General features: G+C 37.7%; 2 protein-coding genes across 3 annotated transcripts in view; one reads left to right on the top strand and one right to left on the bottom strand.

Annotated features, from left to right (window-relative positions):
- The window catches only part of ttc33 (tetratricopeptide repeat domain 33), a 26218-nt gene extending 17460 nt beyond the window's left edge, over positions 1-8758 (top strand). The window contains exons 4-5 of one of the 2 annotated variants that reach the window (XM_079449323.1): positions 1361-1492; positions 6277-7859. In XM_079449323.1, coding sequence (XP_079305449.1) covers positions 1361-1492; positions 6277-6645 — 501 coding nt within the window. In that variant the 3' untranslated portion in view covers positions 6646-7859. Of the gene's footprint in view, positions 1-1360; positions 1493-6276 lie in introns of both variants that reach the window. The other variant, XM_079449322.1, reaches the window with a different exon arrangement.
- On the bottom strand, positions 8712-12669 carry ptger4b (prostaglandin E receptor 4 (subtype EP4) b). Its single transcript, XM_079449308.1, has 2 exons — positions 11619-12669; positions 8712-10749 (listed from the first exon to the last, which is right to left on the bottom strand). Exons 1-2 carry the CDS (start codon positions 12405-12407, stop codon positions 10153-10155), a joined length of 1386 nt encoding a protein of 461 aa, XP_079305434.1. The 5' UTR covers positions 12408-12669; the 3' UTR covers positions 8712-10152.
- Positions 12670-25010: the final 12341 nt, after the last annotated feature.

Here is a 25010-nt window from a genome sequence, read left to right on the forward strand (position 1 = left end):
GATAATTGAGTACACTGTTATAAGTATTTAATATTTACTTGGTTAAACTTGGTAACTGACGTATAAATGGAAAATTCACACAGCAGTCTATGACAAACCTCTGAAGAGGTCATGGAAAAGTCATTAGTCAAAGAGCAGGGGAACCCTGGCTGAATGATTAAAGACGTATTTAAACTTTCCATTTTGTAGTGGTAACGGACAAAGAAACACTGTGTGATTACTGTGTAAATCGTGCCATTCTTATGCTCAGTTTCTCAATGAGTTACGGTTAAATGCCGACACATCCGAAGCCAGAGGGCACTCTCTGCAGAGACTCCAAAGAAGTGCCACAGTCCCTCTCTACTATAAAGTGCTCTATATCGGGTGTCCGCCATTTTGTAGTGTTGTCCGATTTCCTAGGAAACAACTCATTCCCTACATGTGTTCCCAACAATGCATTCTGGTTTTGAGTGAACATCCGATGTTGACTATTTCCCATGATATAGCGTGAATCAACCTTTTGATTAGAATCAGCTGGTGGAGAGTTACCATTAATGCCACGAATGCACGTTTATATTTTTTACTACATTTATACTTATTTTCTACTTTTTGATAATAAACTGATTCAATTAATGTTATAGACAGTGGTTCTTTTTATTGACAAAATTGTAAATCATTTTATTAAACGTAAAAAATGTAATAAAATAAACAAACAATTGGGTTCTCTAATAAATACTAATAACGAAACGTGAAGGTAAAAATGATCTTTACCATTTTGTTAAACAATCCATAAAGCCACAAAGGTGTAATCTAAGTGTAATTACGAATGTCCGCGACAGTACTGTCAGACGCAGGTTATATTACGTCAGTGTCCGAAATCGTTCATTCATTTTCATTAAATTCTTCCCCATATAGTGGACTATTTAGCATTCGCTATATAGTAAATGAGTGAACGAATTCAGACACCGCTATAGTTCCAGGAAATGCCAAAGGGCATATTTTATCGCTGTTCTTCAAGCCTTTTCAGTAGGGGTTTAACGAGACCCTTATCTCACGAGAATATATATATATATATATATATATATATATATATATGTGTGTGTATTCATAATGATCATTTTTGATGAGTGTTGCTTTTTTAAATGCACATTTTAAACGGCTCTCGTATTGATTTTAGATTGAGCAGTACCTCCTATTGATCAAAGAGCCATAGTTCCCCAAAGAGCTGTGCATAAAACTTTGAATTTAAGCTTTTGCGGTTCCGAATCGATTGTAGACAGGTAAAATTCATTAGAATACTGAAGCAATATCCCCCTGCCCTAGATAAAATGTTGCAAAATGTTAGTCTTAATCTGTAATCCTTATAATGTGTAACCCCTAGGTTTTGATCATCCTTCAAGAGGTGTTCCTGGCTGTGCAGTCTGCAGAGATGTCAACTAAACTCCACCCCCTCTGGTGGGAGGCGTGGCAAACTCTGGGTCGGGCTCAGTTAAGTCTTGGCGAAGTGGAACTAGTAAGTGTTTAAACATTTTTTACATCTGAAAAAATTACTTGACAAAGTCTGTTTACGGAAATCGTGCCACTTGGCGGCCATGTTTGCAATGCCTCTGGGCGGCTGTTTACGTTATAGCAAGTTCATCTCCTTATCAGATATTTCTAAAATGACAATGAAATTGCATTTTTACTATCAATAATTAAACCTGAAGTGGACTGTACCAAGCTTAATTGCTTAATTGCTAAACTTAAATTGTGCATTTTCAAAGTTGCTTTGGCTAATACTGCGCATGCGCAAAGGCTGGCAAGCGCCTCACAAATGCCCCATCCCAGAGAATCGTTTAATGATTGGATATCATATTTATACTGAAAAGTGGGGCTTTCTTTGTTAGAGCGGCCATATTGACCATTACATTGCTCCCCATTTATTGTTTATAAATCTTATAACTTATCTTTGGTTGACCAGATGAACTGATTTTGAATATAACAAATACTTTAAATATGTGATAAGTGTACATCACTGTAAGCCAAATGATGAAAATAGACAAATGCAGTCGCACAAATTGCACACAAACAATAACATGTCTTCGTGACTTCATTGTACTTGTATACAAATTCACAATTCAAGATGGAAAATGTATCTGAATCCTGCATAAATGACTCTCCAAAAGCCAACTGAAGTCAGGAGTCATCTGCATTTAACTGACGTTATCGCCTATTGTATTTTCCAATCTTTCTCTCCCTATCTCTCCTTTTCCCCAAATGTTTATTTATAAAAAATGTATTTATTTTAAGATTTTTCCTTCACTCTCATCTGCCATGTAGCGGTTCATCATAAAACGTGTTTAGTTTTAATAAAGTCGTCGCTATTGGCTCTTATGTTCCTGTCAGTATGTGCGAGGTTTACATGACTGCTCTCGCCAGTTATCCCTCAATCAGATTAACTGGCACCGTAACAAAATGTGTTCTTCAGGACATCCACACCCAGAAGCATGGAAGATTACTTAGAGGAACAATGCCACATCTTACCTGCCCCGACCTGTGTGTGAATATGTGCGTTAGACAGAGACTTGATGAAAAACACTTGCACATCCTGCAGTCATCTGGCTAGTAACTACTTGTAAGTGTGTTTGTATGTGTGCACAAGCACACACCAAGCAGAGGTCTTGGCTAAAGATTTATTGAATGCTGTTCTATTTCGGGCTAAGCATGTTATGTCAAGTCATTTCAGCAAATAGAAAAATAACCTGAGGGTGGAGGAGGACTTGAGTCAAATGTTAGGGCTAATGTTTACGTTTGTTCATTTTTAAGAAGGATTTAGTTTTTGCGGGATCATGGAGAATTCTCGAATCCAGATGCTTGAGACCACATTGATATGGTGAAGTGGAGTTAAATAAATGTGTACCTTGACTTCAGGACAACTGTTTAAATAATTTACTGTCTGTCGAATTGATTAGGAGTCTGGAGGAGAAAAGCTCTCCCAAAGTCATTAGATGGTTTTAAATTCTCATTAAACGATTTCTTCTGGACAAGAACTAAAATTTTGGATCCGTCTTATATTTGTTCTCTCTTAGGCTGATATTTCATCTTGCCTTTTTGTGAAGAGTCAGCAATTCCTGTAAAATCAATAGGGTGATTATGAGAGTAAAATTAATCACTAAACCCTTATCTCATTATCTGTCCAGGGAAAGAAGAGATAACAAATGTCATTCATTTTCTCATCCCACCCTCCCACTCATACTCTTTCCTCTCATCCCCTGGGTAACATGACCTGGGTGACTGATTCACAGCAGGAACTTAAAGTCATATAATGGATTTCGTGTTTTCCTATATCTTTGGTGTGTTACAAGCTGTTCATGCATAAATTAGACACGTAAAATTGCAAACATTAATGTCTTAAAGCAAAAGATATGTTAAATAAAGGATGTTTCAGTAGCTTTCCTGTAGCTCAGTGGTTGGAGTGTCGGCAACGCCAAGGTCATGGGATCAGTTCCAGGGATTGCGCATACTCAGAAACAAGTGTCTAGTATAATGCAATGCAAGTCACTTTGGATAAAAACGTCTGCCAAATGCATAAATGTAAATGTTCTAAAAGTAGGGGCAAATCCAATTTTCTAAGGACAGTCTGCCGCTTCTCATTCACAGCATGTAAGTACGTTTTCATTATTAAAGAATTTGCAACTGACTATTCATAAGTAAGCTTTTTGTCGGTCCTACCATCACAAATGCAGAAATGGTTTTATACCTACGAGGCTGAATCCATCAGGAGCTGGATTCAGCTTAGTATCCTCTGGCTGTTTTCCCCTGCAGTGTGATGCTACATGAAAAAAGTCTATATAAGTCATTATATTCAGTAACTATGTCCCTGCTGGATGCAACATATGCCTCGTTTATAATATGTTTTAATTGACATTGTTGCGTTGCGTCGAGACAGCTTCAAAGGCTGCTCAAGAAGTTCGCAATAGTTAGCTAATTGTTAAACCTCACCGATCTTTCAGCTCTGCTGGCAAAGTTTGTTAATCCGTTTGGAAATGCATTTTCTGGATCATATTCGGGCTTGAGCTCACACGGCAACGGTGACATTGTCAGCTGTCAATATGCTTTGAAGGCAGATGTTCCGAATATGGCAAGGGTGTTACATTTCCGCCACATGTTTAAGGTATTCGGCCAATCACAACACACTGGGTAGATGACTAATCAGAGCACACAGCGCTTTTCACAACGATGAGCTAATGAGCAAATCAAGGTGTTTCAGAAAGGCGGAGACAGTTAACCACCTCTAATGCTGCTTGCACACACAAACCCTTTAATATAAAATATTTATTTTTATTTTAAAAATATTAAAGAAATCTGACCATCATGCATCCTAGGTTATGTGAGGAGTGCATCTGTATGCATTTCTAAAATAATGCATACTGTGTGTATTACAGTAATGTACGGATATCGCTTGTTAATGCTATGGTTTGCTGATCAGTGCTGTATTAGATAGTTGAAGTCCGTTTCCACACAGTCTCCCGTAGCTTTATATTGAAGGTCTGGGAACTTTGGGCCAAGGCCCGCCCAACAAGCCTTATGACTGACAGGTAAAGAAACCAACCACATTTCGTTTTGTGTCCGCATTATGTTTAGCGGCATGGAAATGTCCCCGTGGTAACAGACATTCACAAATGTGTCAAAAGTTAACAGCAAAAACGATTATAATTTTATGCAGTGATTTTCGCATACTTTTAAGAAGTAAGTGTTTAGTCAATCGTGATAAATTCTTATAGCAACTGATGTAAACATGAAAGCTTACATCATCGATCATACGGCTTCATGTTGTTTCCAGGCAGACCATTAAAGAACGCACGTCTCCCGGAAATCCGGTCAAATTTGATGGTGGAATAGAAAACCATGTAATCTTCTGATAGTACCTTGGTAATATACATCATGGTCCAGACTCTGATCTATTACACCCCATTTTGATGGTAACAAGGGCCATTCATATGCCTTAGCTATGATGTATCTTCAAAGGCCTGAACATTTTGCTAAATGGGAGTGGCATTCAGAAATCAGGAGAATAGAAGCTCTCCTGAAGAATAGAAGATGAATGTCATGACTGGCTTTTTAAATCAAATGAAGGATATTTTACTTTTTCGATTTATGTGACCGTGTATTCAAAAATGCACTGAGTTAAACTGTACATGCATCTAGTCTTACCTATGCATGTGCATGGTTAAAGATATGGTTCACCCCCCAATTTATTTTCCAAACCCTTGATATTTTTGTGGAACAGAATTCAGATTAATAGAGACCAGCAGTCTCGATCACCATTTATTTACATTGCATGCATCTTTTGTTGCAGATGACGATAGTGAATGGGGTTAGGAGAAAAGAAGTTAGCCATCACTTATTCCCAATACAGAATTAGCCTCGAGTACTTTATTGCTTTTATAAAACAGATCTCACACAATATCAATTTTAAAGCCCAAAAAAATGATCAGTACAACTTTCATTTAGTAAAAGCCTTCATTCCGCTCCAAAATATAATCCCTGACCGACTGTGAACAGCAACAGAATGCTAATGTTACGAAGTTCTAATCGTTGCTTAGGGTACTGCACAGTGATGCCGTAAATAAAACAAAGCTATTGACCAATCAGAATCAAATAGAGAGAGATTGAGAGATCTGAATTCATTTGAACCAACAGTTTTGCAAGTGTGCTTGTCAAAGTATATATTTAATTGTTTACAGTGTGACACATTAAAGCAAAATGAAAGATGTTCACAACACAAGTAAATATAACGTCAAATAAAACTTCACAAGAGCATTCGCTTGTAGTTGTGACATATCGCTTATTGCTCCCTGAATTCTTTGTAAGTCGCTTTGGATATAATGTCAAATAAAACTGAACAAGAGCAGTTTAGTTTTAAATGTCTCGTATATCAAAGCTTAAGAAATCCACAACAGCAAACATCGATTCGTAAAGCGATTGCTTTGCGTGTGTGTGTAAACTTCACAATGACGATTGTGCGCATCTGCAGGAAATATCAGTGACACGTGAGTGACCTGTGCACTGGCGCCGCAGTTGACAAACACACAGGTGGTGAGGTCGCTTTCCACTCGTCTTTCCCCATTAAATAACTAGAAGAAATTCCAAATTTGCAGGTCGCACATGCGCTAGTACTTGTAGAAAATGCGCTGACTCGTCGCAGTCTGGAGCCCTTAACCACTTTATAAAGCTTTATAACGGCTTATTAAGAGTAAATGATCAGACAATGTACCTTTTTGGGTGAACTTTCCCTATTACTTTCATCTGTTCCAGGCAATACGATCCTTCCAAGTGGCATTGCACCTGCATCCATTTGAGCGCCCCCTATGGGAGGAGGACTTAGACTGGGCCCTAAAGCTCCGGCAGCAAAAAAAAGTTCTCAGTGAAAGAGAAAATCAGCAAGAGGAAGCTCGAAGGCTTGTTGTGGAAGCACCCGAACTGAAGAGCGATTATGATTTTGAGAGCGATGAAGTGATTGACGCCTGCACAGCCATGGCTGAGAAACAGAAAAAATATGAGGACTTAAAGAAAACAGCAGTTATTGTGGACACACATGGGGCGGTGAAAGAGGTGGCTGTGGAGGATGACAGCATACCAGCTTCATCCTCAGTGAACGATTTAGTCAAGGCAAGAGCTCTCTAAAGAAGGAATAGAGGTTGTTTTTGGTATTTTCTCTATGTATATGGTTTAATGTGCTACATATTTACGATGTTGCTTTGACTCTGAGTGGATTTCATGTGTATAATGTGAGTGAGTTTGTATAGTGAATAGAGACCATACCAGATGCTCTTTCAACAGCTGAAATGTTTCCTGTCTGGACCGTTTTCACAACAGAGAATGAATTCCTTCATTTTACTGATGCATTTGTTTTTAAAGTGCAGTTTAGATTCCCAAAATAGCAAAACCGTTTCAGTTTCTTTCGCCATTAACTCTAACTCTAGTCCCATTTTATGAGAGTCCCCACCTAGGAGCACCATTAAAGCAGTGTTAAACTCTGATGTTTAATGCACACACACACACACACACACACAACATTATCTGCTGACAGGTGGATTAGTTAGTGCAATTACCAAGCTATAATGTTTTTGTTGGTGTCATGGGTTAAACACTTTGGTTAAATGGTTTCATCCTTTATTCACCCTCATGTCATTTAAAACCAATGTGTAGCAAGGTGAGATAATTCAATGAGTGTAATAAATAATAATTCATAATGGTTTGGTATTATAGTTTTATTCATATAATTTGTATGTATAATTTTTGTTTTTGTTTCAATCACTATTCAGTTATATTTGTTGAGACTCAAAGGCATATTCCGACCAATCACTTCAAATTAATTTCTGTAATTGATTATTTAGTTTATTTATTGACTAAGATCTTTGTTTAAATAAGCTGCTTTCCCATATTTGTGTTGTGTTCTATCACAAGATCTTTAATTTCTTTATTTCAGTTAACATGGTAACAAGCCCAAAATGTGTTTTTATGATTTGCATTTGCAACTATGTATGCAAACGTCCACTGTCATTTATATTTGCGTTTATGCTGTCCAATTATGTCCATTTGCTGCCAACCAAGGAATTTATGTACATAATGGTTTTTATTTGGCACCTGTGGGACCTGACGGAAGCTGCAGCATCCTTCTGTCTTCCGCTAATCATTCGCTAATCGTTTCTTTATTTAAATAAATGTGTATGCTAACGTCTGGCTGGCGGTGACGCATCACAAATAAATCTGCAAATCGGTTCACATTTCCCAGATCACATTTATTTAAATCTGTAGTACAGGACAGGTGTCAGAATGTACGTCATAGCAAATGTACAAATAAATGATTCATGCTGAGAATAATGCAGTGAAGAGTTTAACTGATTTTCCATCTTTAATCTAATGGGATTATGGGATGTCTACAGTCTATGAATGTCTCCGGATCTGTCCCTGCACATTGGTCATTGTGTAAAGATCATATGCTCTGGTCTGGTTTGCCTCACATAATGATTCCCTAGTAAATCACTATATATATTTGCAGTAGTTGTTACTACACAAACTGGAGAGTCGAGAGTTGAATCTGAATTTCTCTTTTGCTTACACTGCAGATTCAGGAAAATGTTTTATGGGAACTGGGTCAAAAAGGGACAAACCTAACCGTTGGGTAATGAATTTACCCGCTGTGTTGTTTTAACCCATTGTTGGATCAAATTAAACCATTTTGGTTAATTCAACCCAATGGATGGTTTGTCATTTTTCGATCCAAAACTGGGTTAAAATTAACCCATAGTGCAGAATTTTTCATTTTATGTGAACAATGTGTTCTAACTGACTGCTAATGCACAAACACATGACCTGTTTATGTCACATGCTTGTGAATCATAATGCATAAAATAGAAATTGGCAACTTTTGACATATTGAACATGAGCACTGATGGCATAGAAACTCTAAATGTGACTATATATTTGACATTTTTCCCAACCGTAGAAGTAGCAGTACTAGTCACTGTATTATTGCTGATCATCTGTATTTTCGACTCAACAGATGAATCACTTACCTTCTGATTTCCTAAAAAGTCAATAATTACTAACTGGAGCAGTCCTACCCTCACCATGACCAAATGTTTTGCATTACTCTACAGGAGCAAGGCAATGGGACTAAGATGTTTATGGTGCTTTTAATTATTTCAATTATTTAACCAGCTTCAATTATGAATGAGAAAACGGATGCTTTCATTTATCTGTTACACTTCAAATCAGTGACAGACTTTATTGTAGTATTGAATAACTGACCATTGCACATTTCATAGGGTTCATTCACATCAAGGGTGAAAAGCACAAGATTTTAAATTTATGTGTTGCTCTTTCTGGAGAAAAAGGGAATCATATATTTTGGGTAATTTACATACATGCAACAGAGGGTGGTGCTTTATAATTACAGTTTAAATCTACAACATGCGAACGAAAGAGATACTTGCCATATAATAGCTTTGACATGAATAAAACTATGTCAGGTTTGACCTTCTCACAGAGAAGAAAGAGGTTAACAGACTGTCAAGAAATACTGCAATACATTAAGCCATTTCAATGAGACAGGTTCACATTTTAACATCACAAATATGTACAGATTAACTCCACAAATGCACCTTGTTGACCACTAACTGACCAACATCACAAAAAGCATTTTTGACAGAAATTGATTTCTCAGTTTGCAAGGATTTAAAAGTGCAACACGTATGCCCTCATTAAAGACGTTCTACGTCCTAAAAGCTTTATCATTTTACCTCCTCAGTATACATTCAACAAATAAATCAAAACGGAAATGTCTGTAGAAAATAAGATGTGTATTGTTATGTGCTCTTTAATCGTATGTTGTGTTTCTGGGTTACAATAAAATGTGTTGCATTGCCAATACCCATGGACATTGGTTGGCTATTCACCGAATATGGAAAATAGGAAGAATGTTCAGTAACGTCTAGCTACAGTTAAGTACGCAAGTGCACGTTTCAAATAGTGGACAGTTGTTTATGCATCAATTGAAATCATAAGTGTATTCTTGCCACCTTAATATAAGGATGAGAAAAGCTAACACAGCACTCTGGATTGTTTTTTTACTTATGACCCAATCAAGATCTCACCAGAATGTCTGCAAAAGGGAACTTGAAGCAGCGTTGGACATATTTGCTCACAAGAGCAACCCACAAGGTTATCCATCACAATCACATGTGGTATGAAATTTGTGAACAGAAAAATACCCCCTCGCTGGGTCATCTCTTCATTTTTAAAAAGCTAAAATCGTCTTTCCTGCAGAGATTCATACAGTAATTTATAATTTTTTTAACAAAAACTATCAATGATAACAAAAACACTTCTTGTAGATTTGTCATCCTAGACTGTGTAGTCAGCATATCCTGTTGCTCAACTCCATAATCTTTAACATTAAAAACTTACCAACATTTCTTTTTGACCCACTTTTGTTTTGGCATTTAGTAGACGTTTGTTTTAGAGTACTACATGGTTTGTCTGTAGTTTAGTGCTTTGGTGTATTTCTCTGCAATGTCCAGTTTTCAATTTAATCGATTACTTGTAAGTTGCTCTTCATAAATATCATAAAAGTTCGTCCGGTTTACGTCCCTCTTCAAATGCCTGGCTTGCTTATTCTCAAATCTTTCATATGCATCTTTCTTGTAAATTCAGGTTCTCGTCTGTAAAGGTGACCTGCAGTGGTTGGTGTTTGGAATTCTGGGCTTCATCTGTCTTAGAATGTGTGTGTAAGTTTGAGTCTGTGCTCTGTTTCCTCCCATCTGTCCGGCTCGAACTGTGTCCACTACAGAGATCCGATGCCATAGATTTACACAGAAGCGTCTGCTCAGTGGGAGTCGAACAACTCCCAATCTGCACAGAATGACCACAGCAGCTCATCCCCTGCCCCTCCTCCATGCAATACAGAAACGTCTGTGACGTGCAGATCATCTCCGGCAGCTCTGGCATTACCATCGACGGAAAATCACGAGAAGCCATCGAAGAGTTGCGCCCTCCGTTACTACAGTGGAAGTCTGCGTGGCTCCGCCCATGACTTCGCCCGCCGATACGGCAGAAGAGGCACTTGATCTTTTCCAGCAGCTTCAGCATGACCGTCTTCCTCAGGAGGATATAGATCCAGGGGTCAAGAATGGGGTTTACAGAAGCTATTCTGATAGCCTTGAGGTTTTTCTCTACCGCTTTCTGTACTGGTTCATGGTACAACTGGTTTACAAACACTTGCACCTAAATAGAAAAGAAGATATGCAATGTCATCAGTATATCTATTTATCATGCATTTATTTCACACACGTTTACAAACTGCCACACAAAAACCCAACCGTACACAGTGGACTTCAACAGAGGAAGGTAAAAGTAATAATAATCTCTCATCAAAACATTACAAATGTATTATTAATGTAGTTATTTACAATATATACGGCCTGTTTTTAACTTTTTTAAAGGGATGCTCCACCCAAAAATTCCCTTTCAAGATGTTTAGGCCAAAACAGAAAAAGTCATAAGTTCTACATCAAGTAACCAAGTACAAACAAATCTGATTTTGTGTTTATAAATAACTACATTAGGCTACTCCGCAATTATTTGAGCTGACAAGTCAGAATTTAGATTTCCTTTACATATATTTGTGTTGAATTTAAAGAAAAAACATTTAGAACAAAACACTGCTCTTTATAGTTATATTTTTCTAGTATAAAATAGTTACAGTAGTAAATGTGAGCATAAGCACTGTGCCAGTATACTTTGGTTTGTGTTACTATATTATTTCCACATTTTGTTTCGGTTAAGGTCAAATTGACCTCAAACAGAAGCAACACGTTTTGGATCAGAGCCACATTGTTGAAAAAACATGCCATGACACAAGCTTCAATAATATCTATCGTGTTGTTTTACTTGCTCAGATGAACAGTTTGTAATAAATTTAATTTAAAATCTAAAAAAATATAATTTTAATGACTTTTGTTTAATTGTCATTTTTTAAACAAATTAGGGTCTTTCTCTACACCCTGCGCCCCACAACACGTTGTGCAACTTCTCTGAAACGAAATACGCTGCACTTCCCAAACATATACAAAGAGCAACCAAAACACACTTACCACTAATGGAATGGAGCAAATGAGTATGACTATAGAGGTGGCTATGAGAACAATGACCATCTGGATCTCTGCTCCCGCAAAACGAGTGAAACTGCGCCTGCGCCTGATCTCCGCGATGCGCGCCTGGCCAGTGCCGAGCGAGGTCCTGCGCACGAAGCGCTTGTGCATCAAGATCAGAGCCGCGCACACCAGCACGTTACAGATCACGGTGGCCAGAATTAGAAGCGAGCTAAAGCCAGCATACATGTAAGAGAAAGTAGCATCCGTGCTGGCATTGCTCCGCAAGTCAATGAAACACCACGTTCCTGGAACCTGCTTCACCACTTTTCCCAATCCCATACTGGGAAGAGCGCAGAAAAGCGCATTGGACACATAGATCCCCATGAGTGTCAAGCCCGCCACCCGCTGGTCCACGTAACGACTGTAGAAATACGCGTGGTTGATGGCGAGGTATCTCTCAATAGACATGGCACAAATAATACTAAGTCCTGCCAATGAGAAAAGGAGTAAAATAAATCCGGAATAGTGGCACAGAGCTTCCCCACCGGGCCACTGACCCTTCACATAGGTGGCAATGGTTACGGGGCTCGCCAGCAGCGTGCCCAATAGGTCAGTTACAGCAAGTCCACACACCAGGGTGTAAAAGGTGGTCTCCTTTTGCTCCTTCCGCGACTTCTGAAGCACAACAATGGCTATCACGTTGCCTACAACTCCGAAAATAAACATTATAATCGGAATGGTAGGGTCCCGAGTTCCCCCGCCGTGATTCGTAATATTCGTGCCGTTCATCCTCGCTGAATTTTTACCTACATGCAGGCTGATAAAACTATCAGTAAGGTATCTTTACGCGCGCCTCAGGCGCATGATGACTTCTCCAAATGCGCGCGTTCACTTTGCGATGTCAAATATTCCACAAATCATACTGTCCACGAAATACTCCAGAACGTTTAAGATACATTTGTACTCGCCAGAGACTTTCACAAGTCTACAAGTTCAGTTCAGCCCTCTGTTTCTGTGAGATGTGCGCTGCGCCGTTGCCGTCAGTCTCACTAAACTGACACACAAGTTTATCCTTGAGAGCTTTCTGTAAACTCCGCCCCGAGCTGTACTACGCAGTTTGACACCCCGCTGTCAGTGACATATTTATCCTTCAACATGAATATCTGCAAATCTTTATCTACGTAGCCTACTGTTCACTCGTTGCCCTCTTTTGATAGGGATCAAGTAAAAATCTCCAGTAAACATAAAACTTACTACTTACAAAATGTACTTGGCAGTGATAAAGTGAATGCCAGATTTTTAGAGAAATGTAATTAAAAAACATAACATTTCTGTATATGATGGAGTGGGACACTTTTCAGGGACGTCAACGTGTTTACTTAAAAAAAATGAAGGCTAGGCTGGCTTCACCGAGTTCTGGCCCTAAATCTAAGTAATGTAATGTTATTTATGTATAACATTTAAATGTGCATGTTTAGGATTTGTCGGAGCTGAATAAACAGCTGCTATCCCTTTTATCTGTCATGGAAACCTCTTTTTTCATTGCCGATGAGATGTATGCACATGTTGCACAAAAATACTAATACCACATGAAATCAGCTCTCTCTCTTTCTCTGTGTGTGTGTCTCTATTAAGGCACTGCCAACATGTTTACAAATTCAAGGCATATGACCTGGGCAGTTCTGTTATGTTTTATAAAGACAAACACAATGACTCACTTAGTTTTGCACAGCTTCTTTTCAAACGTCATTCAGCTCTGGGTTTGGATTTGTTTGTTTTGTTCTTGTGGCGTGTGTTGTCTTACTGACGTCTGATGTCTGAAGCTGCAGCAGATGCAATGTTAGTCAAACCATACGTGCACAAAATGCACCAAACATCAACCCTCATTATAGGACAGAGAGAGTGGTTTCTTTTGTGGTTAACGTTTCTGAGAACATATCTTTTTCTAGTTTCTGTGATGGTTAAATGCGTAAAAGGAAGCGTATGACCTGAAGGTGTTACAAGGTTCACAGTTTAAACTGAGATTAAAAAATGGCCTTGCACACAACACCAGGCTGTCAGCATAATACACCAGCTTCTTGATGCATAAATCATTCTGTAACACCACAATTTAGAAGCAAATGTTTCTAAGGAGCTTTTAAAGACACATTGCAAAGCCAATGAAACAACAAATGTTAAACAGAAAAGGCCAAACCTCAGCATTACATAAAAGCCTGCCTAAACATGTCAGTGTAATGTAGGTTAAAGTATTTCAACTGTTTGTAAATGACACTTTAATGAACATGACATGGAACACATATGAGTCAAAGATTCAAGTTTTAATTGTTTGACTTCCTACTTATGAGTAATTTCCAAGACGAAATAATTTATTTAAGTGTTGCCATAAAGGTGAGACTAGACTTTGCTAAAACTCTTGTTTTACTTCATCAAGTCCAATATCAACATACAACGCTAAAGAAAAGTGAGCATTTAGAATTATAAACCGGCAAGAGAGGAGAGAAACATTCATGCCTTGGGCTTGATATCTTAGTAGCTTCAATAAGCATTATAGAAGTGTACATTAAATGGAAATTTGACCAAAAATAGTCAATTCATTACTTGTGATAATAGTTCTGCAATCTATTCGAATTCTTCCATGTTAATTAAGTCCACCATATAACTTAGACAGTCTTTTTTTACGGCTTGAATTGGTATCAACCAGCAATTCTTAATCCTGGTCATTGTGACCCCCGGCTCTGCATATTTTGCGTCTCTCTCTGTCTCTGTTTAACATGCATGATTTAAAATATGAAATATAACAAAATATGCAGAGCGGGGGGTCGTGAGATCCAGGATTAAGAACCGCTGCTATAAACGGTATGCTGTCCATTGTTTTTAGACATGTTAAGTCAAATGCACATTAAACATCTTATGTTATGTGACAAGCCGCATAAGTTCACAAAAGTTAGGTAGTTTGCATCTCTAAAAGCTTACTGTTTTTAATTTTCATTGTTAAACAGTTGGCTTTGTTATGTTTGACTTCCCATATCTCTCTACTTCACAGTCGCGCTTGGTTTCTGTTAGAGCACGCCTACCGAACTTCTGTCTTCCAGTCTTCAATTTAATTGGCTGAAACGTCTGTCTTCTTCAGTTTGATTGTTTAAGTCCTGCCTGGCCTCTGTCATTTCATTGGCTAGAATTCTCTAAACCCTGTTTGATTGGCCAACCTTTTGACATTGGAGAGCGCTGTTACCACTGTGGCTAGGGGCACAGAAATCACGACTTTAACAAGTGAGCAAATGAAAATATGATAAATTATTTCAATTATTTCTTTATATCCTTACAGTGGGCCGGTGTTTTGTGTTGTGTTGTGATTGGGTAGTGGGAGGTGGAGGGGTAACTTAGGTGTATGGGTTGGGGGAGGGGTTAGTCCTGTTTTGCATTTGATAGAGTAGCAAGTGTTAAATTGTCAGAATACTGTCCCACATTGAGCAGCGGCCCACTGGGAAATCTTCCTGTGCTCCAGACAGCCAGACATATCTTGACTCAATCAGCAGGCCTGGATCATGATGCAAAGTAAGTGTGAAACCAACCTTATGTTTTCAGTTTGATGTTCAAATTAGCTTCGCCTGTTAGTGTTGTGACTACAACAACAGTTTTAAAGACCATTCTTTCCATCCAAAAACAATTAACATTCCAGCTACTACTTTTAAACTACTAACTTTGCAAGCATCTATTTTTAATGCTTCATTTTAAACTCTGGAGGAGAGCAGTAAAAGGAGATGAGAAGATACCCCTGATATGTTTGTTTAGTTTAGTTACGTAAGCATAATTGCACACATCACACACAAATTAAGCCATCCGCTATTGCTCAACAATGCAAATGTGCAAAATCAAATATTTTTTAAGGGTGACAAGATCATAGCACAGCCAAAGTTACTGATCGAGAGCGACTTACAGCTGCGGAATACAACACGCGTTTCATCTAAAGAAGGCAATCAAGAGAAACTTCATTAATACAAAGTTTCTATTACAATGTTCAGATTGTATAACCCAGTAGAATTTAATGACAGAAATAGATATAATCAAAATATTTTGTGTTAAGTTTGAGTTAGACATTTTTTTCAGTTGCATTGATATTTTATTTTAACAGCCTGCCTAGAAGACATCTCAGCTTGTATGAAAGGGCATCACCTGAAACCGGTCAAGACAAAACTACTGTTTCTGGCACACCCCAGGGTGCAACATGATCTCACCATCCAACTTGGCCATATCACTCCTTACAAAACAGCACGGAACCTCTGAGTCATATTTGATGAACAGCTGTCCATCTCACTGAGCATGCGGCACAATTCCTTGTCCAGGCCCTGGTAATCTCAAGGTTGGACTACTGCAATGCTCTCCTTGCTGGTCTTCCTGCAAAGGCTATCAAACCACTTCAGCTGGTTCAAAAAGCAGCAGCACTGATGTTTGCCTACAAAACTATAACTGGATCTGCACCGGCATACTTTCACACCCACTTACACTCTTACACCCCATCAAGAACCTGCGTTCAGCAAACGAGCAGCGTCTTGTATTGCCTCCTCATAAGGGCAGCAAATTACTTTCCCGCTCATTCTCCTTCACAACTCCTTCCTGGTGGAACATTCTTCCCAATGCGGTCCGGTCAACCACATCTCTCACAACCTTCAAAAAACTCTCTCTTTCTCTCAACAGTTAGTGGTCTAGCTTTTGTTGAAACTTGTAACTTTGTATTAGCATCAATTGTATTATTGCTCCTGTGTGACATACCGCTTATTGCTCCCTGAACTCTTTGTAAGTCGCTTTGGATAAAAGCGTCTGCTAAATGTAAATGTAATATACATAACTATATGTGTATTAAGACCTTACATAATAACGCCTTATGTTTTTATTACCTTAGAATGAGCTATTTCTACCTTCATACACCGTGGGTCCCCTAACACGGAATTTGCCATGTTGTTTTTACAGTAGCCCTAAACGGACAACCTGCTTCTTCAGCAATGAAGCGGAAACCTGACGACTTTGTAGCTCTGTGTCAGCCACCATAAACTGCAGCTTGCATATATCTCATAATATCTGTGGAATAGGGTGGGGTGTCAAAGGCTCGACTGCGGTAATTCTTACAGGAATCTTTGTCTAAATATTGGATTCAAGTTTCAGTCACAAGCTCAAGAAGATGGAGGAGGTATCGATGCTGTATGTAATTATTGTTTAAGCCATTCAATGACTCTCTATCACACATAACTTAATTGGCGTAAATTCCCATTCAGTCCACTGATACAACAAATCTTGGTGAAACCTAACGGTCTGCAGCTACAACTCTCGTTGATTGTCTCCGCTTCAAGTTCCGCTGACTAATTGGTTATATACGATTTTTAATGCTTCTGTGACCAAAGTCAATAAGCAGTTATCAAAATATATTTAAACTAAAATAAGCAATTACATGAATGTGGAAAAACTTGGCTCTGGAAGTTTTTCAGGGATTTCCCAAGAGTATGCAAGAATGAGTCAGTGTCTTTAAAAATATATTAAAGAGATTTGTGAAAGCCAACTTTGTGGTGATGGATTGTCTGTTTTTCATCCCAGCCATTTAATGATGTATAGCTTTAATAAAAAAGTCAAGTATTGTTAACAGAATACCATAGAATTGAGAATAAAATAAATGTTGTCCAAGCTTTTCTTTGGTAATGTAAGAAGGGTGTAAAACACGTCTCCCAAAAGCTGGTCTACTTTGCCTACATTCTCTGACTTTTGTCTTCCCGTCATGTACGTTGTAGTGAGGTGGGCGGGACGAGAGCCGGAATTCGAGGAGGAGATCGTAAGCATAAGAGGACGAGCGACCGGACCGTTAGTGAGAGAGGACCAGGCCTGGCTTGTAGCTATGGTTTGTGTGTGTTGCCGGGCAGTCGCCCGTGAGGGAGTTGCCGGCTGTCTATATACGTTTACATTTATTAATTAAAGATGTTTAAATGTTTGCCGGTTCTTGTCTCTTTCCTTCCTTTCTCTTATTGAATCTCGTTACATACGTCATCAACATTTATCAGTTAATTATCTTGCCACATTAACAACCATGAGGGATTTTGCAACTCAGTAATTCAAGATTTCTTTAATTAAGAAAGACATTCTAAGCATTATTCAAGTGTTTCTACTTCTTGCTCTTACTGGCCCAGCACTGCACATTTTATTATTTCCCTTAAAGTGCTTCATGATCTTAATTGTCGGTTTTGTAAGACATCTAAAATGTGAAGTGTCAGAGCCTCCTGCTAAGATTGAGAAACATTGCATCAGTTATAAACATCAACAGATAATATGGCCTTTAGGTTAAAAGTTCATTGATCAGTGGTCAAACATTAACACCACTTCAGACACTCCAAAAAATGTATTGTTTGATTTAACAGAATTTTATTATGACACCCACTTCCACACAATTGAATTGGTTTATTTGAGCTTAAATTTGGGGAATCGTACAGACAAGTAAACCTTAAGTACATCAACTTAATTTCAGATTAATGTAATTAATTTGTGTTAAGTCAACTAAATGTGAACGCTTCAGTGTGACACTATTGTTAAAATAAACATATTTATTTTAACCACATGTACTATGTGGGTTTAGCAGAGAGCACCAGAGGGTATACTTACTGCACTTGCAGAGCATTTACTCACTGAGTAAAGCTGGATAAATGCAAAAATGGCATAAACGTGGTAGTTCCTATTAAAACCTTTAGTCTTCACCACTAAGGTAACACCCCCAAAAATCACAGACAACAGAAAATCTTCTGAATTTTAATATTACAGAACAGTTAACCCTAACAAGTCTCCTTATCTGCACAAAACCTTAAATACAATAGCACTTTAACCATTTCAAATCTAAATCCAGGTTTAAGAGCAAAGCATGCTGGGAACTCAATCCGTTGTATAATTTCAGTTAGTCAATTAAAATTATTCATGTCATAAAAATGGACCTAGTTATGTCAAAAGAGTTGCCTATTTATGTCACTATTTCATATTGAAATTGTGCTTGAACGAGAAACCAATAGATATGTGTTATGTATTAACCTTTAAAAATCTTTTTTTGAGTGAGGATGCTTAGAAAGTAGGTCATTAGTTTTTAATAGCATTAAAATAACTAATTTACTCCCAGAAAAAGAACATACAAAGATATCCAAATGTAGTCTGAGATGTTGCTTTTTAGAAGTGGTCACATGTGGAATGGCCTTTGACAGTGATACTATAAATCTCTTCCTTTTAGCAACAGATTGTGTTTTTGTATCATTCTGATATTTATAGATAGTCCACATATTTTAACTTTGTCTTTGGTAAATTACACGATAAATCATCTATCAGTTCTCCAAATGTACTTGATCTTTGCAAGAGGAAATACCATCTGTAAACCTAGGTTACTGGTTGTGGTAAACCATTTTGTCCAATTTCATATATGGCAATAAAAAGCTAATGTACACTATACGTTATATTACATACAATTGTAAATAAAAAATTACCAACAAAATGCTTAATAAATAGTTGCTATGATTTTACTTGTTGGAAGGTGAAAGATATGAAAGATATGATCTGTTTTGAGGGGTTTGTGGAGATATTTTGACAAGAAATAAACTTTGTAATGTAAGGCAGCTGAAGAGGAAGGAAGCATGTTGAAGTGGTGTCTTCTGTGCAAAGACCGTTTAGGGAAGTCATGCCACTCGGCGGCCATCTTTGCAACGCACCTCTGGGCAGTTATTACGTAAATCAAACAAGACGTGAATGGAAATACAGATAATTCTTCAGCTAAAATCCCAATTAAAGGACATATTTAAAAACAACATTTAAAAATTTTGTAAACTGTACCATAACATTTGTTTCCTATGATGTGCCTAAAGCAAAAAAGCATCCGGACCTTTAGGATTTTAAATGAAAAGAAAAAACATAAAAAAGTAAATTCCAAATGGCCATTTTAAAACTATTTAACATGACATCTGGAATCAAGGCATGATAGTGCCAATCTTTAAAAACGGAGTAAAATTTGACTAACAACAATAGGTGCATTTGTGCCTTGTGAGTTGTATCCTGGGAAAGTTATAGTGTAGTTTAATAAACACTCTTAGACTTCAACACTGAAAGGAAGTGCGGCATAAAAGTCAGCACAAAACGTACTAGATATCTTTCCCTGGAGCGTGGAGTGAGACAGGGTTGCAATTTTAGCCCAACGGTGTTTAATATTTACACAAATGAACCAAAAATTACTGCCATTAAGAAAAGATCCAGATCCGATGACAAATCCAAATCAAGGTTTTACTAAATGTGAAAAACATCCAATTGAGAGCCTGCATGCAGAACACTGTAAAAATATCCAAGTGCACCGAGACACAACAAACTGTAATGGCTGGGAAAGGGGAGAGACTCAACTGCAGGGGTACAGAAGTTCATTTAACAAAGTCCACACTATCCAGGTGTTAGGCACCACCGGCAGCATAGTGACCGGCAGGGAGAGGCTCGACCTGCAGAAGTGATGACCACCTCACAGAGAAGAGAGCAGGACCCACTCAGGAAGAGAAACCACAGAGAACAGGATACGGGGAGAATACTGGATAACTCACAAAGAGAGAGATCAGCCAGTTCTTCTGGCTCCAGAAGAATTACACCTAATAAAACAAAAGGCTAATACTAGTGAATATATTATTATTGTAATCTAAACAAACTGATGGCGGTAAAAGTAAATGCTTTACTAGTTATACAACATACTCAAAATTAAAAATGTTCAACTTGACATTCAAATAAACGGGTAGAGGGTATCATATTCATAACTTACGCATTTACTCTGTCGGTTATTCTTAACTCACTTTTCTTTGCAGATGCATTCGTAATACTTTTTTTCATTATAATCGGCTTGTACTCTTTGTATGCCAGCATTAAAACTTCCAATGTGTTCTGGAACTGGGATGGGTTTTTGCTCAAAAGATTTAAATCTGCATTTTTGTTTAAAATAAAAAAACAGGAATATTGTGCAATTGAATTTATACGTTTCTAAAACTATAAATGCTATTAAATATAATGATAGTTTAGATATATTTAGGCAACTATATACACTATAAGTATTTTTCAAAGGCAGTTGTCGATGTTGTGAGTGGGCCGGATATGGCTTGGAGGAGATGGTAGGGGATTGGGTTAATGGGACAGGTGATGGGATGGCTGGAGAGAAGTCTGGTGACTTCAGTGTCAGTCAGCGGGGCGATAGTTCAATGTTTGAAATGAGGGCAGTGTGTACAGAGGTCGGAGGTGCTAAGAATTGTTTGCTGATGGCTGATGTTTTTTTCAGTCAGTGAATTCCTCTGCAGTCAAAGATGAAGTGGGTGGGGGAGGAGGGGCAAAGAAGAGAGTTAAAAGTCTTGAAAAGTTGCAGAGTGTCAGGTGCATTGCTCACCTTGGTGGTATAGAAAGATGTTAACACAGTCATACATGGCACACATTTTGATCACACAGAGACCATCAAAATCTTATGTGCTTTTATATTGTGAACATACATTTATTTTTGGGAGGGAATTTAGGACCCGAAGTGGAATTTTGTTATTTCCCCTAAAATTTTTCTTAAAACTGTACTATTTTTCTTTACAGTGAATAAGATATATCAAAATACTTTATATCTTGCCCTTACATCAATAACATCAGCCATCGTGGCCGTGTAATACATCAGAGCATATTCTTTTACTTACATTTTCACACAAAAGATATGAAATGATAAAAGTAATACAGAAACAATTTAGACGTGCAGCCACTATTACCCAAAACACCCTAACAAGTGTCCTATACATCATGACATATTACTCTTATCACTAGAGCATTGATGGGGAGTGAGAAAATAAGATAATTTTGTTATTTCTGCTTTTTGCATTCATTCATTTACTGATTAATTAATTAATTTATTGGTACATTTATCTGTTTATTAATTCAAACTTAAGTCATTTTCAGCACATCACTAAAGTCACTGTATGCAGAGGGATAAGGAAAGGGTGCCAAGCTCTCGAGCGCTTTCTGTAGCCATTTAGGTGCCGTTGCCATAATATTGGAGCTCCGTTGATCATGGCTTTTCATAGTCATGGTGCACGTGCTTAACTCAAGGTAAGCCTACTCAGTTTATTCAACTAACTCAACTTAACTTGGTGTTGGTGGAACCGGCTTATTGAAACGGGCCCCTGGGGCAAGCTTTCCATTTCCCGGAGCCACGTTATGCAGTTTTTTGGGGGGGTACCATCTGTTAAACTTGAACAAGAATATAGTTTTACAGAACTGTCCAAACACAGCGCCTAACTAGATATACTCTGTGTCTACACCCAACGCAGCGCAACCCAACGCAGGTGAACATAAAAAGTAGACTAAAATATATGCTTTCTTTTCCTTATTTTTAAAGAAGTACGAATAGCCTACATGAAAAAACATATTTTTGTAAGGGACACCTCATTGTTATTCAGACGATGCATAAACAAAAGTTTTTGAGTTTGCCTGCAATATGGCATTTCAAAATAACTCATTGTTTCTAAGAAATAGTGTGACGTAAGGCTGACTAAATATTGAGTGCTCTCTTTGGGTTAAATGCATTTCCTGTGAAAGACTCTCACTAAAGGTCCATCAAAATCTTCTGGGTGTTTAGGCGTTGAAACCACACAAAGATTTTTAAACTACAAATGAGAAATGGATTTATGGTAAATTTTAGATGGGTAAAATCATTTCATAGGCAAAATACATCATGCATCAAGCAAAACACCCCCGCAACCACTTCCTACCAATCCATTACCCGCAATACATCCTGTAACTTTTTAAGCCATGACAATAAGGTTCAGTACAGACTGTATTTAAAATACAGACATTTACATTGAGAAGTGTGAGATTTACGTAATTCAGTGGAAGGTGTGGTATAAACATAAATAAGCAGAAGGAACAGTGTGCAAAAGCGCTAACACAAAACAGACATCACTCAGAACTCTCTCTGTTACTCTACTGTTGGCATATGAGTAATGCATTGATGAAAGTCTGTTTCATGAATGAGTGCTCTTCTTATAGAACTGAAACCAGTCATAAGACTGAAGTTTTCTCGGAAGTAGTTTCTCATATGCTTCTGTAATAGTCTGTTGCTCACTACCTTTTGCTATACAGTTTGTTTTCCCTATGACAGTTTGTCGCCTTAGAATTATAAGGTTCTATCTGACATTTTACTCAAAATTGAGTTATTCAGATATTCTTATTCTGTTTTTCTTATTTACATTATGCCATGTTTATTTTTTAAATGTGTACATTTTGGGACTTTTTTAAGAAAACAAAAGGATCTATTTACAAATTCGAATTATAATGTGATGCTGTTAGGTCCTATCTGTAAGAGCCAATCAGCACTTTGAATGCACACAAGTGGACCAATCAGGATCAGCTTTCGTTTTCATGTGAACAGAAGCACAATGACGAGTGAATATCTTCTTAAAAGAAACCTTGAGGCTTTATTCTCTTGTCAACGAGAGCAGCTCAAACGACAGTTTTTTTTGTTTTGTTTTAGGTTTTGTTTAGGAGATTAATTTGTATATGTATAGATACAACACTAGCAAGCTAAGCTCTCTAAATAGTAATTTGGTCTGTCCCACCTTCTGCGGATAAAACATCGATACAACAATTGGCAAAGCCTTTTATGCTTAAATTGAACAAGAAAAGTGTCATAAAAACCATGTAAATGTACCCTTTTTACACATTATTATACACTCATTTCATGTTTTAACAAAAGTTATCCCGTAAGTAAATTGGTTGTGTTGCTTGAAAATGTATTACTTCAATGAATGTTTCGCAGATCGAACCTTAAAGTGAAAGTGATTTTTCAGAAAGGTTGTATCTGCGTTTGACCTGTTCCAATTTCTTTTTACAAATTTCAGAAAATGTTGATATTGTACATTTGGAATACATTAAGAGTCTCTGTCTTTTTCATGTATAAAAGAGATTTGTTCCTAATATCATTTTTGCTATATGAAATGCAAACACTTTAAAGCTCAATATCTCAAAACTACGACCACAGATAGAACCTTATAATTCCAAGGTGATGAGTTGTCTCCTAAGGCTGAAATATACCAGACACAAGTACTTGAAAGCAGACACATCTTGCTATGCAACCTGTATTTCTCGCATTGTTCCGTTTTTTAAATGTGGCGGAGAAAGTTCTAGACCTCTACGCTAGTTTTTGCATCTGCCTTTGCGTTCTTGTGTAAAATATATTTGAGGTTTAAAAACAGCGTGTGTGTGCGTGATAAAGACAAAAAAGGTGGGGTAGGCTCCTGGCTGGGGGAGTGACTCCTGACCGTGTGACTTGTACCAGTAAGAGACTGGCAGAGCTCTCCTCTCTCTCCAAATAAAAAGGCGGTTACATTGTGCTTAATTTTTGGAGCTTGTTGAGATCCCAGGCTTTCATAGCTTTGCGGAGAACAGTCATAAAATAAATTATGGCTTAAATTGCCTGTCATCTCTGACTTCCATGTGTGCTTTTAACACAAGCTTTTGCAGAACATGTCTTGACAGTTGCAAGTATTTTCCCTCGGGCAAACAAAAAACAACACAGCTAAACTAATTCAACCCCAAGAGAAAATGTTTGTTTGTACGTGTTTTGCGCCGGTGATTGTGTGTGCATCCATGCGTGTGCACGTGTGTATGTTTGTATTTTTGTAATGCGTGTGTAACATACAAAGTGTGGTCATTTGACCATCTTAACTGTTAAAGATTTATAGGACAGACTTAAAGAACACCAATATATATAGTTAGTAGTTAATTGTCTTCAATTGCTCTAAATGTAGCTGTTAAAGGCGTGATGAATGACACACAGTTACTCACTAAAAGAAAGCCTGTCAAATTGTCATGTTGATGCCTGCAGGTTTTCCAGAGCTAGTGGGAGCCAGAGGTTCATTGAGGAAAAGCCATCTGAGGACTTTAAACATCGGTTCAAAAAGTTCTCACAATGAAGCTGCACTTCTAAGAAACCTATGGTGCACGTTATAATCTGACTTTTATTGTTGACGTTCATAAATTTATTGCCCTTTGTTTGCGTAAACGACACAAATAGTTACATATAGTTACGCGTTTCTTAGTTCTCCATTACATAATAGTTTATTGTACTATAAATAATAAGGTTAAGGATTAGAAACAGCATTTATAAACTTCAAATGAGTCTTGAATTTCTTTATAGATACAGACTTGTTTGTTGCAGTGAGATTTGGAAAAGGGCCAGAACAAGCAGCATGCCTCTATTTTTTTCAACCTGGCACGATCCAACATCTAAAAGTGAAAGTTTAGTTTCAGTAACTGTTGTTTATTTGTTTGCAAATTATTCTGCTCTCTGGTTAACTCTTTGTCATTCATTCTCCCATTGCCAATGCTATA

The sequence above is a fragment of the Barbatula barbatula genome (assembly GCF_947034865.1).
Source record: "Barbatula barbatula genome assembly, chromosome: 2".
Lineage (NCBI taxonomy): Eukaryota > Metazoa > Chordata > Actinopteri > Cypriniformes > Nemacheilidae > Barbatula > Barbatula barbatula.

Coding starts and splice junctions, on each gene's coding strand:
- ptger4b (XM_079449308.1), bottom strand. CDS start 12,407: ATGAACGGCACGAATATTACGAATCACGGCGGGGGAACTCGGGACCCT. Junction 10,750..11,618: donor TTTGCTCCATTCCATTAGTG/GTAAGTGTGTTT, acceptor TTTTCTATTTAG/GTGCAAGTGTTTGTAAACCA.